Here is a 15326-nt window from a genome sequence, read left to right as displayed (position 1 = left end):
ATATTACCAGTTGACAAGACATCTTATTTACCTTACTTTTTCTTGCTTCTGAGTGTTTTGTAGGGGCTTTGCTCTCTTTTGGGATTTTTGCATTTTGCCCTTTACATATTCATCTTATAGCGCAATTTTAAGCAGGAAAGACACACAGGGGCATATGCTGTGCTACTTTATGAAGGCAATGGATACGCCTATTTGCTTTTGTAGAACTACTCTAGGAAAAGTACACGCATGAAGCGGATGTGATTGCGTATGTGCCAGTAGGAATAGGCACATAAAAGCATATTTTATAAAGCATACGTAAGTGCTGATCCTACCTTCCACTCTACCTATTCTCTGCAACTGAGAATGCTGACACAAAAGACTAGTTGCAGTAAATGGCGCTGAAAAAAATCTACGTGGCGCACTATTCTATAAATAGCGCTCTGAGTTGCGTGCCTTGTATAGAATAACGCTTGAAGCCAATTTCCAAGGCAAACTTTGGGAAGTGTGGATTTACACCAACTGAAACCTATTGTATTTTAGGTGCGGATCCCAGTATTCAGTAATACTGCACGCATTTATTTATTTTTTAATTTAATTAAAAGCTTTTATTGAAAAAGTAAAAACACAAACAAGTAAGATACAAGGTCTCTCAAGACTCATACAGAGGACATGCCCAGGAGCAAGATAACCAAATCATAAGCAGGACAATCTTCCAGAGTCTCACAGAGACCAAACCAGATCTTTTCAACCCCACCCTCCTCCCCTGTGACAGATCCCAGACAATAGTGAATCCACCCAGTAATTGAACCCCCGCATTAGCTCCCTCACACCCAGAAATCCCTACCGCACGCATCTTTTAATGAACACCCCTGACCCGCCCATGTTCCTCCCATTGCCACGCACCTTTTAGTTGAGCGCTGTAAGATTTGCGCACAGATCTTTATAAAACAATGCATACAAGATGCGCGCGCAAGTCCAAAATGTTGCCAATTAATAATTGATAGCATCCAATTATTAGCGCTAATTGACTTGTTAGCCAATCTGGTTGCCCACAAAAATGTGTGCACCATTTATAAGAATCCGGGGGTTGTTGCATAAAAGTAGTCATCGTGATTTCTAAACGTCTACTTATACGCTTATACCTTCTGGCAGTTTTATACGTGTCTACTTGAGTTCCATATGAAATGAGATTGTGAGGGAGCCCTTCAAGGACAGGGAAATACCTAATGTACCTGCTGACAAAGATAGGAGCTAAGTCTAAATAAGTAATTAAAACTTTTCTTTTATTTTGCACCCAATATTCAAAACCAAAAAAGAGCTGAGTGCCTAAGTTTAGCCGTCTAAATTTGTGCCCTATTTTTTTAGCCAAACATAAGGTTTCCTCTGAAAAATCATCTTAATTTAGGAGCTTAAAAGTTATATTTTATAAATGTCGGACTGCTATTCATTTGCCTGCTATAGATTTATAAACCCACATTATGAGCTTACTGCTGAAAATCAATGCTAAGCCCCTATATCTTTTCCCCACCCTAAATCCGCCCCTGCTGTTCCTAAGTTCAGGAGTCAGTGAAATTGGGCATAAATAGCCCTTGCACATTTTTGAAGAGGTTAGTTTAGGAGGAAACGGAAGCATAAATAATTTAAGTTCTGAGCCCTAGCTTATGCCTATTTTTTTAATGGTGGTATATTTGGTATTTCCCTGTCCTAGCTTGCTTAGAGTCTAAGACAGTAATTCCCAAACCTGATCCTGGATGCACCCCAGCCAGTCAGGTTTTCAAGATATCCACAATGAATATTCATCAGAGAGATTTACATGCCAGAGCCCTGGAACCTTTGGCGCAATTGCTTCTTGATGTCTTGGGGGTTTTCTCTTTTCCTTTGGCTTTGACCTTCTTATTTCTGTTCCTGGAAGACTGTGCATGCTTTCACGATATGAGGAACTAAAAATGACTCATATGTTAGGCCAATGAGAATTCTGTAAGCAACAATAGATCTGCCTAGCCTCCTGACTCTTCATGGTTTCTTTTTCTGCTCCCTCCCTCCCCCACCCACCAGCCACGCTTTGTGCTAATCCTGGTGTTCGGATTATTCCATGTGGTATGTGCTGCCTTCCTGCTCCGGAGCCAGAATATGATGGCATTCAGAGTAGGCGGAGCCCTGGAAAGCCTGCAGCACCAGTACTTCATGCTGAACCTCTGCTTCTCCATGCTAACGTTTGACCTTCAGGCACAGGTAGGCTATGTCTAAATAACTTCTGATGTAGGGCATCTCATGGCTTGCTTGATTTGCAGTGTTACCAAATAAATGAGATGCATTATGGCACAGTATTTCCAGTTGCTTGAATATTCACAAAAGTCTAGAATATTTTCTACTCGGGAATTCCTACGGTCTTGCACCATGAGAGCCATGATCAAAAATGCCTGCCGCGAGCTCCCGTTGCAGTCCTGTGAGTTTCCGCGGTCTCACAAGACTGCAACGGGAACTTGCGGGAAGCATTTTTGATTGTGGCTCTCACAGGGTAGGAGCATAGGAAAATCGCTCCTGCCCCACTTCACAGCTAGATCACTAGGGCTTTAAAGGTAAAGTCTGCAGGGGTCAGGGAGGTAGGAGGGAGGCAAGGTGGTTTAGAGTCAGCTAGGACAGGATGCGGGAAGGATCGCTCCTGTCCCGGCTTACCAATGGATGATATGGATGAAGACTGAGGGAGAGAGACTAGTGGGGATCCAGGCCGTGGTGATATGTGAAACTAAGAGGCAATTCACCTTCAAGGAAGTGCTGTCACAGAGCTGACAACTGTTTCAGTTAGAGAGCTTGCAGGCTTCTGCCAGTGAAGTTCAGTGTCTCCTTAAGGGACTGATCTACTGAAACTTCATTTGCCACTAGACACAGAATGGGGCAAAGAGCTGCTGCTGATCTTGGCAGGGTTCCCTCCCCAACTTCACTGGGGGCAACGTTGGAGGGTGTGGAAGAGAAGTAAGAGAGATCTCAGCTGTTGCCTCCTAAAATCAAAGAAAATTTGTTGAGGCTTGATTTCTTCCTCTTCAAAATTTTAAGTACATGTGCACATATATAATTTAAAAATATTTATCCATCTTTTAAAACTCTCCCTTAGGAGACTAGTGTGTACTCATGGTACTACTGTGGGCCAGAAGTGATTGGTGCAGAAGACTCAGGCCTCCACCTCCTAGAAAAGGATGAGCCACTGAAAGCTGTTATATAAAAATAATCCCATTACAATTCATTTCGGATTATGGGAAAATAACACAATGTTTTCAATAAGTTGGATAGAGCTTCTCTTCCCTCCCCCCCCCCTAAAATCAGAAAGGTGGGCATCTCTGTCTGTAGTTGCTTTCCAGATTCTTTAGTAGTTTTGTAAAGTAGGTTGGGAATGAAAGGCACCACAGAGATGTAAAATTATTGCTGGAAACAAAAGAAAAATATGATAAATTGTGTAAACCCTAATGCACTAAACATTTTGGAAGAAATATGAAGAAATATTGGAATTGACAACTTGATGATCTTTAAGACTCAGCAGAAACAAGTATGAATCATATAAAGCTGTTTCTAATGGTCTTTATTGGTTGTGCAGTTGTTTTATTCTCCATATATTACAACTTCCTTGTCATCAGCAGCAGATAAATTCAGAGACAAGTGGGTTGTGTCCTTCTACTAGCAGGTGGAGATAAAGAGCACTAAGCTGAGCTCTGTCATATAGAATGGCATGCTCACTGGTATTCTCTATCTCCACAGGTGGATGGATGGGTTTTGGTTTCTTCTCCAGCACAGCGTGGTCTATGAAAGGTGGCTCCTACTTTGGATTTGCCATTTAAGTTGAGCAAGGGGATTAGGCTTCCTGGGTGTCTATTGCAGGGTCTAGTTGATTGGCCAACAAATTCATAAGACCTGAGATGTGATGACATCTCAGATTCTGTGTCTTTTGTATGTCTCTCTTTAAAAACTGAATGGCATCAACTTTTCATTTTGTTCTTTCCTCCTCTCCAGCTCTGCATCTGTCTTCTGCTTCTAGTTTTGGGCCTGCATGATGTCTCCCTCCTTCATAGCATTATCCCGGGCTTTGGACTCATCTGGGCCTGCCTAAAAGTAGTCAGTGGTATCATGGCGGTGAGTACCAAGGGGTGTGAAAGTATGTGCTGCATGCAAATTTAAATCCTGTATCTAGGTTATTCTTATTATAATATTACAGGATACATATTTCAAATCTGATATATTCTAATCACAAAATACCTTTTGTTGTCTGGCCATTTTATTCTTCACATCACATTGGTCTCAGGCTCTGGTTTCTATTTCCATCTGTCTACTCTTAACTCACTTTCCAGGGTCTCCTGGCTATTTGACATGTCTTCTTTCTCCATTCATCTTCCATCTGTGTATGTTTTCCCCCCATGTTCATCAAGTATCTCCCTTCTCTGTCTCCTATACTTCCTTTTCTAGTATTTCTCCTATGCTCATCTCCCTACCTTCATCATCTCACCATTCTATGATTCCCTCTTCCTGTATACAGTATCACTCCTCTATATCCCTATGCCCTGCCTGTCCAGCGTCTTCCTTCTGCATGCTTATTCTCCCCCATATCTAGCCATTTTCTCTCTGTGTCCATATACCCTCCCATGTCTAGCATTACCCCTCTGTGCCCATATATCATCCCCATGCAGATGCAGCATTCCCCTTTTTATCCCTGTTCCTATGCTCCCATCCATGCACACCATCTTCATGCTTTTTGTATATCTCCCTGGTTCAGCTTCTTTCCTCCCTTACACCAACGTGTGTCTCACACTCTCTCTTTCCTCCTTCCCTCCCTCTTCTATGTTCAATATTTCACTCTTCTTTCATCCCCTTGGTTCAGCTTTTCTCTTTCCCTTTCCTTCTCTCTCTTCCTCCCTGCAGGTCCTGCACCTCTCCCCCTTCCCTCTAGCCCCCTTTCCATATGTCCTGGAACATATACAGGTGAGGCTGGACTCATTTAGAGCACTGTTCTTTGACCTGTGGGCCACCGCGTGAGCGGACTGCTGGACACGATGAACCACTGGTCTAGCCCCAAAATACATCACAGACCTCTTCTCATTCCCAACCAACAGACATGAAAGAAAAACACACATGAAATTTGTCTCCCCACCGGCTAGAGGGTGCAAATATAAGAGACACCATCAACAACTGCTATCATATCAAGCAGCCATATGGGGTAAAGACCTAGAAAAACTAATTGCGCACACAAACAACTATGAAGAATTCAGGAAACACCTAAAAACTTACCTATTCGTGAAATACCTAGGTAACGAACCGGAACATCAACCCCCCTCGTAACATCATCACATACCTGAACTTGCAAACTGTTTAACCCCAACCCCTAATCACTAACCATGAACACTCTATTCAATTTACGGAATATGTCTACTTCTGTGTAAACAGCTTGGCACTTCCTGGCCTTGCAACACACAAACTGTCGTTAACATTATTAATGTCATCAGATGTATATTGCTATTCTCTATAATTCGTTGTACGAGATGTACACTGCTATACTCTTTAATTCATTGTACGTATAGTTTCTCTTTATTGTATTTACAGTTTCTTATATTGTAAACCGCCTAGAAGTCGCAAGATAGCTGGCGGTATATAAAAATAAAGTTATTATTATTATTATGTTCTTATATTTTTATGTATCCTCTCCCTTCAATTAAGGGCTGAATATTGCACTTAACCACATAAGCTTTAGCAGTCAACCCATAACCAGATATTCAGTGCAAGTGCCTGGACACAACCTGGGATTGAATATCCAGGAATACAGTGAGCGGTGGGCATAAAAAGGCTGACTGCCACCAGTTGAATATCAGCTAGATGACGTGTATGTCAGAAACAGGATGTGCAGCAATACTTAGCAACTTGAAAGTTTTTTCTGCTTGGACCCATTTATCTGGTATTTCTTTTATATTTCTTGTTCATAACAACAAGAATAGCTATATTTGGTCAGACCAGTGGTCCATCTAGCCCAGTATCCTGTTTTCACAGTGGCAAATCCAGGTCACAAGTACTTGGCAGAAGCCCAAATAGTAGCAACATTCCATGCTACCAACCCCAGGGCAAGCACTGGCTTCCCCCATGTCTGTCTCGATAGCAGACTATGGACTGTTCCTCCAGGAACTTGTCCAAACCTTTTTTTAAACCCAGCTATGCTAACCACTGTTACCACATCTTTTGGCAACAAGTTCCAGAGCTTAACTTTTCTTTGAGTGAAAAAATATTTGACGAGAGTAAAAAATCGATTCACTGGGGTTTTTAGATTGTCAGGTGGAGAAGGGCTAGCAGAGACCTGAGAGAAAAACACCTTGTTTTGTTTCACACTCAACTACTGCTCACTGAAAATATGTTTCTTGTCATCGGCTGGCTAAATAGGCCTTGTGTAGTGCCAGCTAAATGTTTGACTGTAGCTGTGGATGGTATGTTGCTTGAGGGCTGTAAATTTAAACCAAAAAATGGGGAGAGAGGTGAGGGGAAAATAACATATTTACATCTACATGAGCAACTATATTGTGTAGGAGATCAAAGGACTCATGATTGCACAGAGATATTAAGAATACATATATATATATATATTTTTTTTTTTTTTTTGCTTTAGAAATAAATAGCCATATCTGATTGTCTGTTTCATTGCAGATTTTAAGAGAAGTGAAGTCTCTTGTTTGGATTTTCTTGCTCCAGAATCTGCCAGAAGTTGCTTATCTCATCTATCTGCTGTACAGGGTAATGGTCTCCTCATCTCTATTCTTTTTTTGCAAAGCCTTTGCTCTAGATCAGGGGTGTCATAGTCCCTCCTCGAGGGCCGCAATCCAGTCAGGTTTTCAGGATTTCCCCAATGAATATGCATTGAAAGCAGTGCATGCAAATAGATCTCATGCATATTCATTGGGGAAATCCTGAAAACCTGACTGGATTGTGGCCCTCGAGGAGGGACTTTGACACCTGTGCTCTAGTTCGTATTGTCCAGCCTGCAAGTGCTACTGTATTTTGTAGCTGCCATTAGATGTGGATAGAAATAAAAAATGGGATGGGACAAAAGGCTTTCCACAATAGAAGGAGCAAAGAGGATTATATAAAATAGAAATTCATTATATCCATCCTTATCAATCTATAGAGGCTGTCTTCCTGAGTGATATTTTTGCTCAGTATACATGACCCTGAGGCAGGCGTATTTTGCGCCAAAACACAGTGCTGTGTCTGGTCAAGATTATTGTGGATGGATATAATAAATGTCTATTTTATCTAATCCTCTTGGCTTCTTCTGTTGTGGAAAGCCAGTCATCCCATCCCACGTTTTGTTTCCCTCTCTTGCTGATTTTGTGGGCTTGCTTTCTGCTGGACTTCTTGTGGAATTAGATGTGGATAAATTAATAATAATAATAATAACAGTTTATATACCGCAATACCGTGAAGTTCTATGCGGTTTACAAAAGATTAAGCAAAGGTACAAATTGATTGACTTTAAGAGGGTGGAAGAAAGAAAATTAATAGGACAGGAAATCCATTGTTGAGCAGAAAGTGATCAATAGGACAAGTTAATCGCTAATGAAGAGTGTTCCAGTTTTCTACCACTCTCTGGGTGAAGAACTTCCTTACATTTGTACGGAATCTATCCCCTTTCAACTTTAGAGAGTGCCCTCTCATTCTCCCTACTTTGGAGAAGGTGAACAACCTGTCTTTATCTACTAAGTCTATTCTCTTCATTATCTTGAATGTTTTGATCGTGTCCCCTCTCAGTCTCCTCTTTTCAAGGGAGAAGAGGCCCAGTTTCTCTAATCTCTAGCTTTCACATCACAAGAAAATATTGTTTTATTATCGATTGTACATGGCTCTTTATGGACAGATAGTTATTTACACAGAAAATTACTTGTGGGAAGTGTGGTTGGGGGGGGAATAAATTAATGTATGTAAAATCATAATTGTATGAATATCAAGTGATATGTAAAAGTTAATATGATGTAGTATTGTGCACTTGTTGTAAGATGGAAAAATGAATAAAGAATTAAAAAAGAAAAAGAAAAAAAAGATGTGGATAGCCAGTTCCCAGAAGTGGACCCAGAGAGGTGGAAGAGTCCAAAGCAAGGCCCAAGGTGCTATTACAGCTACCAAGTTACTACAGCTTCCTGAGAACCTTCTGTTTCACCAGAGGTAACTCATTTGAAGACATTTTCCAGCTGATATCAGCCAGGGATGGATACACTTCTCCCTCGGTATTCGCGGGGGATATGGGCAGAGGTGAGGTCATAAAAACATAAGAATTTCCGCTGCTGGGTCAGACCATCGTGCCCAGCAGTCCACTCCTGCATTGGCTCTTAGGTCAAAGACCAGTGCCCTAACTGAGACTAGCCTTACCTGCGTACGTTCTGGTTCAGCAGGAACTTGTCTAAACTAAACTAAGCCTTAGGTTTATATACCGCATCTTCTCCACTGAAGTGGAGCTCGACACGGTTTACAGAGTTTAAAAAAATATGGGAAGAGAAAGAGTTTACAAAGCATAAAAAGAGGGGATGTAATCAGGAGAAGAGATTATTATATGCTAGAGAAAAGCCAGGTTTTCAGTTGTTTTCGGAATAGTTGGAGGGAGTCCAGGTTCCGCAGCGGGACAGTGAGTGTTTAACTTTGTCTTGAATCCCTGCAGGGTATTTTCCCCTATAACAGCCTCTGGAAGAGCGTTCCAGTTTTCTATCACTCTCTGGGTGAAGAACTTCGCTCTGGTTGTTATGCCTATCTTTGTATTCTCCACTTCTGCTTGTATGTCCCTTTGCAATTGCTAATAAAAATATTTAAAAAAAAAAAAAAAGAGAACTTCCTTACGTTTGTACAGAATCTATCCCCTTTCAACTTTAGAGAGTGCCCTCTCGTTCTCCCTACCTTGGAGAGGGTAAACAGTCTGTCTTTATCTATTAAGTCTATTCCCTTCATTATCTTGAATGTTTTGATCATATCCCCTCTGTCTCCTCTTTTCAAGGGAGAAGAGGCCCAGTTTCTCTAATCTTTGTTTATGCATCCTACTGGCCAAATAGTTATCCAGTCACTAGTACTAAATATTGCTGGTGCCCAGAAAACTTTGAGGACTGCCCCAAATTGGCCAGACTGCCATGGCATTAACGTTCAGTGGCAATAGCTGGATAAGTTTACTAAATATATAGGTTTGGGCCGTCAATATGATTTAACTGGGCAGGAGTGTCTTCTTCCCAGTTTAAATTGTTTTCTATATCAGGCCCTTGGTTTTTATAGACATCTTACAGCTTGTAATATTAACCTTTGTTTATTACACTTGATATCATCTTTCATTTAAAAAAAAAACGGACATTCCAGGAAACATTACAAGAATAACTAATACCAACTATTCAGACAGGAGACATGTGCTTAGACGGGGTTCTCCAATGTTTCCATATTTGCTCCCTAATGGGTACAAGCTGGTTTCCTGGCAAGGACACAAAAGGTAACAAGCAGTATCACATACTTTGCCTTCTTCACAGGATTAGTTATAAAATTTTACTTTTAACACTAACAACTAAACTGAACAACCAACCTAATTTCATTAACAGTCTTCTAATCCCGTATAGTACACCAAAATCTCTTCGCTCAGTTTCCCAAAATCTTCTAGTTATACCTTCGCTAAAATCTATCAATACGTTGCGCTCCTCATCTTTTTGTCACTCTCTTCCTTTCATCCACTGTCTACCCTCTCTCTGCCCCTTCTATATGGCATCTTCTCTTTTTCTATTCCCGTTCTAGAAACTTTATGCATCCCCCTTCCATTTCTCCCTTCACCCCCATTAGTCTGGCATCCATATTCTTCCCTTCCCTCCTCCAATGTTCTGGCATTTCTCCTCTCCTCTTCTTCCCTTCCCTCTCTCATACCCACATGGTCTGGCATTTCACTCTCTCCTCTCCCTTCCCTTCACTTCCATCAGCATCTGCCCCCTTTCTCTCCCTCCAACCCAATTCCATACAGTATCCTTCCCCCTTATATCTCTTTCCCCGCAATTCCATCAGCATTTGCCTCTTCCTCTCCCTCCACCACACTTCCATACCACCCTGACCCCCTTTCTCATCCTTCACCATGATTCCATACCACCCTGCCTCCCTTTCTCACCCTCCACACCCTTACCCCCTTTCTCACCCTTCACCATGATTACATACCACCCTGACCCCCCTTTCTCACCCTCCACACCACCCTGACCCCCTTTCTCACCCTTCACCATGTTTCAATACCACCCTCCACAACACCCTGACCTCCTTTCTCTCCCTTCACCACCCTACTATGCTCCTTTCTTTCTCCATCCCAAATCAGCAAGGCTCCGGATGGAAGAGGTAAATGACATCAGAGGGGGCTGGGCCGGCAGACGCAGGGAGTTGCGGCAAGATCCCGCGATGACTGTGGCTGCCAGTCTACCCCTCCCCCCCCCGACATCACTTACCTCTTCCGGAACAGAGGTGGTAGACGGCGCAGTCATCATAGGACCTTCGTTCACTTCAGCGCTGTTGCCGACTCTGCTCTGTTATAAGTACGGCAGCCGCGCTGAGGTGCTGTTTGGAGCAGCGCGGGAGGTTCCAGATCCGGCCGGCTGTGCACCTCCTTGGAGTGTGCACCGGGGGTGGACCGCCCCACCCCCCCTTTGGTACACCACTGATTATATTACTCAGTGGTGTATTTGTCAGAACATGTTTTGATGTAATTTTGCAGGGTTTTCACTGCTTCTCTTGTTGTGAACCGCTCTGAACTGTAAGGTATTGTGGTATACAAAAATAAAGACCCACACGGTTCATCCAATCTGCTCATCAAAGTGATCAGAGTTGAATCTGGCACTCTCCACAGATGGCACTTCTTCATGGTATAGCTTATCTCTATTCATCTTTGCCAATTTTGGGCAAGGAGACCGTAGACGTCTGCCCAGCCCTGATCCTACTTCCTAACTACTGGAGTTGCCATTGAAGCCCGCTCCATCCTGATCTGTTTTTGCCATTTATAGTACCCAGACTGTAGAAGTCTGCCCAGCATTGGTCTTGCTTTCCAACCTCTGAAGTTGCTGTTAAAGCTCACTCCAGTTACAAGGCCATTTGTTTTGCTTTAATTGGATTACATTTTTTTTTTTCTATATAGAACAAGTAGGATCATGGAGCAGGAGATGCCATCCTGACATGAAACAGGATAGGACCAAGGGCAGTGGAATATCTTTGTGGTTGGAAGAGTCAAACCAATGTCTAGCTCTGCCCCCACCCCCAGAACTCTAGTTATTGATGTGGTGTTGGCTAATATACTGATGGGGTCATGGCCTCTGTGTCCCATGCCATTCTGCCGCCTGTGGATAAAACTAATAGCCAGCAACGCACCACAAAAGTAGTTAATTGCAACAATAAATGTGTGTGAGGTCACTATAGAATTTGAAGCTATCATTGGTATAGTGTTAACTAGGTCATTAACCAGATTCTGACCACCTTCCTTTGAAGTGGAGGAGGTGGTTTAGTACTTCTAGCTATGTGTTACCAGGTAGTAAGTGGGGTTTTTTTTTTCCAGGTTCCCACCTGTGATCTCACTATTACCCAGGTAGTCCAGATACCATCACTTTCTTGTATGCTTTGGGAAGTAAAATAATGTTGCTGGACTTCCTTCCCCATCCACACACTGTGGCCTAGATTATCTCCTTGGGATAGGCTTTCTGGTTCCCTTTCACATACAAACAATTTCAGCTCAGATTCATGCAAGTGTGTGTTATCTGTGTACTTTAACCACACCCACGTGCTGGAACAGAATGACACAGCAACTTGTAATCATTTGTGATTTAGCAGCACCCAGCCATTTCTGTAGGAAACTATGGAGATGGGGTTTGCCAAAGCAAGGGAGGGAGGTTTAGGATTAAGACACGTTTGGTCTTGCAGCACCGTACGCCTTGCACAGTCTTCCTGAGCTGGTGCTTTTTGCATTCTAACTAGTCCGTAATCATCCTGTTGAAAAAAGGGATAGGAGTGATGTGATTCAGACGTTTAAATATTTTAAAGGTATTAATGTGCAAACAAATCTTTTCCAGAGACTGATAATTAGAGGGCATGGACTGAGGTTGTAGGGAAGGAGGGGGAGGGTCAACTTCAGAGAAATATCAAAAAGTACTTTCTCGTGCAATGTATCTAGTAGTCCTGAACCCATAGGGTTATGCATCTTTATTTCTTAGTGTTTGGTTAGAGGCTCGGTGCCCCGAGATCCCACTTGTTGGGACCCTTGTCAGCTTGCAACCTCAAGGTCATCTTTGACTCATCTCCTTTTTTCTCTTTGCATATCCAACAGACTGCCAAAATCAGTTGTTTCTTTCTCTACAACGTTGCTAAAATCTGGCTTCTACTGCCAAGACCCTCATCCAAGCTCTCGTCACTGCAACTTGCTTCTCACATAGAAACATGATGGCCCATCCAGTCTGCCCATCCGCAGCATTCATTTTCTCCTCCTCTCCCTAAGAGATCCCATGGTGCCTGTCCCATGCTTTCTTGAATTCAGACACAGTCTTTGTCTCCACCACCTCTACCAGGAGACTAATCCACACATCTACCACCCTTTCTGTAAAAAAAGTATTTCCTTAGATTACTCCTGAGCTTTTCACCTCTTAACTTCATTCTATGCCCTCTCATTCCATAACTTCCTTTCAAATGAAAGAGACTTGCCTCATGCACATTTATACCACGTAGATATTTAAACATCTCTATCATCTCTCCCCTCTCCCGCCTTTCCTCCAAAGTATTTATTTATTCAATTTTCTATACTGTTCTCCCAAGGGAGCTCAGAACGGTTTACATGAATTTATTCAGGTACTCAAGCATTTTTCCCTGTCTGTCCCGGCGGGCTCACAATCTATCTAATGTACCTGGGGCAATGGAGGGATTAAGTGACTAGCCCAGGGTCACAAGGAGCAACGTGGGTTTGAACCCACAACCTCAGAGTGCTGAAGCTGTAGCTTTAACCACTGCGCCACACTGTCCCTGCAAAGTATACATATTGAGATCTTTAAGTCTGTCCCTATACTCCTTATAACATAGACCATCAACCTTTTTAGTCACCTTCCTCTGGAACGACTCCATCCTGTTTGTCTTTCCTCTTCAATCTGTTCAGAATTCTGCCTCATAGTCTGCCAGTATCATTATGTTCACATTACACCTCTCCTCAAGTCACTTCACTGACTTCCTGCCCATTTCTGCATACAGTTCAAACTCCTCTTATTGACCTACGAGCGTATTTACTCTGCAGCTCCTTAGTATCTTCCCTCTCTTATCTCTCCTTGTACTTTGCCCGTTCTTTGGGTAAGTCTCTCTTGTCGGTACCCTTCTCCTCTACTGCCAACTCCTGACTGTCCCTTCTACCTTGCTATACTGTATGCCTGGAACAGCTGGCGTATGTTGGGCTCTGTCTCTGGCAATATTCAAATTCAGGCTGAAAGCCCACTTTGTTGAAGCTGCTTTGAAGTCCTAACCCAACCAACTTGTAAAGCACCCGTATCTGTTTGTCATTCCCTCTATAGTCCCCTACGCTATCTGCCTCGTCATTCCCCTTAAATCCCTACCTGATCAGCATGTATAGAATCACCCTTTTTGTCCTGTGTGTCATAATTAATTGTAAGCTCTTTCAAGTAGGGACTGTCTCTTGGGTGTTTGATGTACAGTGCTGCATTCATCTGGTATCGCTATAGAAATAATAAATAGTAGTAGTAAAGTGGAAGAATGCATTTACTATTGTGTTGAAAATTTGGGCAAATCCACATGGAGAAGACTTAACTTTTTCTTGACCTGTATATGTACAGTGGAACCTCGGTTTGCGAGTGTTTTGCAAGATGAGCAAAACACTCAGCAAACTTTTGTCTCGCAAACCAAGCACTGCCACGATAAACGAGCACTTACAGCTGCAGGAAGCGCCGCTTCAGGGGGATTCCTCTTCCGTCCGCCAGCCAGCCTTCCACGCCGGGTGCCTTTCGCATGTTGGAGAGCCTCTATCTGAGCCTACGCAACCAAGTGCCGTCCCACCTGCACGTTGCGTATGGTCACGCACGTCAATCATCGACTTTGTGCGTGATCATACTCAACGTGCAGGTGGGACGGCACTCGGCTGGGTGGGCTCTCATAGGCTCTCCAACATGCAAAAGGCACCCGGCGTGGAAGGCTGACTGGCGGACGGAAGAGGAATCCCCCTGTAGCGGCGCTGTGTGGGCTCAGGGTTTCTTCAGCAGCTGGCGGACAGAAGAGGCATCCACCCAAAGCGGCACTTCGGGGTTCTCCCGTGGGTGGTGGACGGAGGAGGTGTTTCCTGCAGGTACACACCCCTGGGCCACCCCTCGCCACTTCCTCGGCACCTTTTGGGTTCTGGAACGAATTGTCAGCGTTGCCATTATGGCCTATGGGGAAAGTTGCTTTGATATACGAGTACTTTGGATTACGAGCATGCTTCTGGAACAAATTATGCTCGTAAACCAAGGTACCTCTGTACTTATAATATTACCCCCTAAATGTAGAGGATTTGGGTCTGTGTGCTCTTTTCTCTGAAAGATCTAGAAATGCCTTTAGAGACTATACCGGGCTGGTGAAAATTGAATGGCTGACAGTGATTTACTGCAACCCAAAAATAAGAACATAAGAATTGTGTGCATTCAAAAGTATTCTGCGATTTCTCATGTAAAAAGAAACTTCATATTCTGTTCCTGTGTGATGACTAAATGCTTTTTCAGTCTTCACATGCTGAGGAAAGTTAGATCCTGCTTCCATCAAAAACATTTTACCCTCCTTGTCCAATCCATCATCCTCTCCAGATTGGACTATTGCAACTCTATCTACTTAAGCCTAACTAAGAAAAACCTCCACAGATTCCAATGGATTCAGAATGCCGCGGCCAAGCTCATAGCTCATCTTCGCTAAAAGTAAATTTGACCATGTCTCCCCGCTCCTGGCCAAGCTCCACTGGCTTCCGATAATCGCCAGGGTCCACTATAAATGCGCCTGTTTAACTTTCAAAATCCTATATGGCATTCTCCCTCCCTTTATCCCTCTTTCTTGGAATTCCTCAAACCCTAATACCACCAGATCCTCCCAGAAATTAAAACTATCCTTCCCCTCGCTAAAAGGCATTTCCCACACAGGAAAGCTAGGGACCTCCCTTCACTTCAAAATCACTGAGCTCTGGAACAACCTTATCTCCCCTCTTCGGAACTTGAGCTCTCTCCAAGTTTTCCGCAAACATCTGAAATCCTGGCTTTTCTCAAAAAATGTCAGTCTCCCTCCAACTTAGGAATCAAGGAAACTCTTATATCTTGCCATCCCAAGTCCTGTAAATT

The 15326-nt window shown here is 43.1% G+C and overlaps 1 protein-coding gene across 1 annotated transcript in view; it reads left to right on the top strand.

Annotated features, from left to right (window-relative positions):
• LOC117349189 overlaps positions 1–15326 on the top strand; it is a 39630-nt gene that overhangs the window by 19845 nt on the left and 4459 nt on the right. Inside the window, exons 5-7 of the mRNA XM_033922350.1 lie at positions 2038–2214; positions 3985–4104; positions 6652–6738. Coding sequence (XP_033778241.1) covers positions 2038–2214; positions 3985–4104; positions 6652–6738 — 384 coding nt within the window. The remainder of the gene's footprint in view (positions 1–2037; positions 2215–3984; positions 4105–6651; positions 6739–15326) is intronic.

The sequence above is a fragment of the Geotrypetes seraphini genome, chromosome 15 (genome assembly GCF_902459505.1).
Source record: "Geotrypetes seraphini chromosome 15, aGeoSer1.1, whole genome shotgun sequence".
NCBI lineage: Eukaryota > Metazoa > Chordata > Amphibia > Gymnophiona > Dermophiidae > Geotrypetes > Geotrypetes seraphini.
Note: the sequence above shows the minus strand (reverse complement) of the source record. Positions and strands in the feature narration are given on the sequence as shown.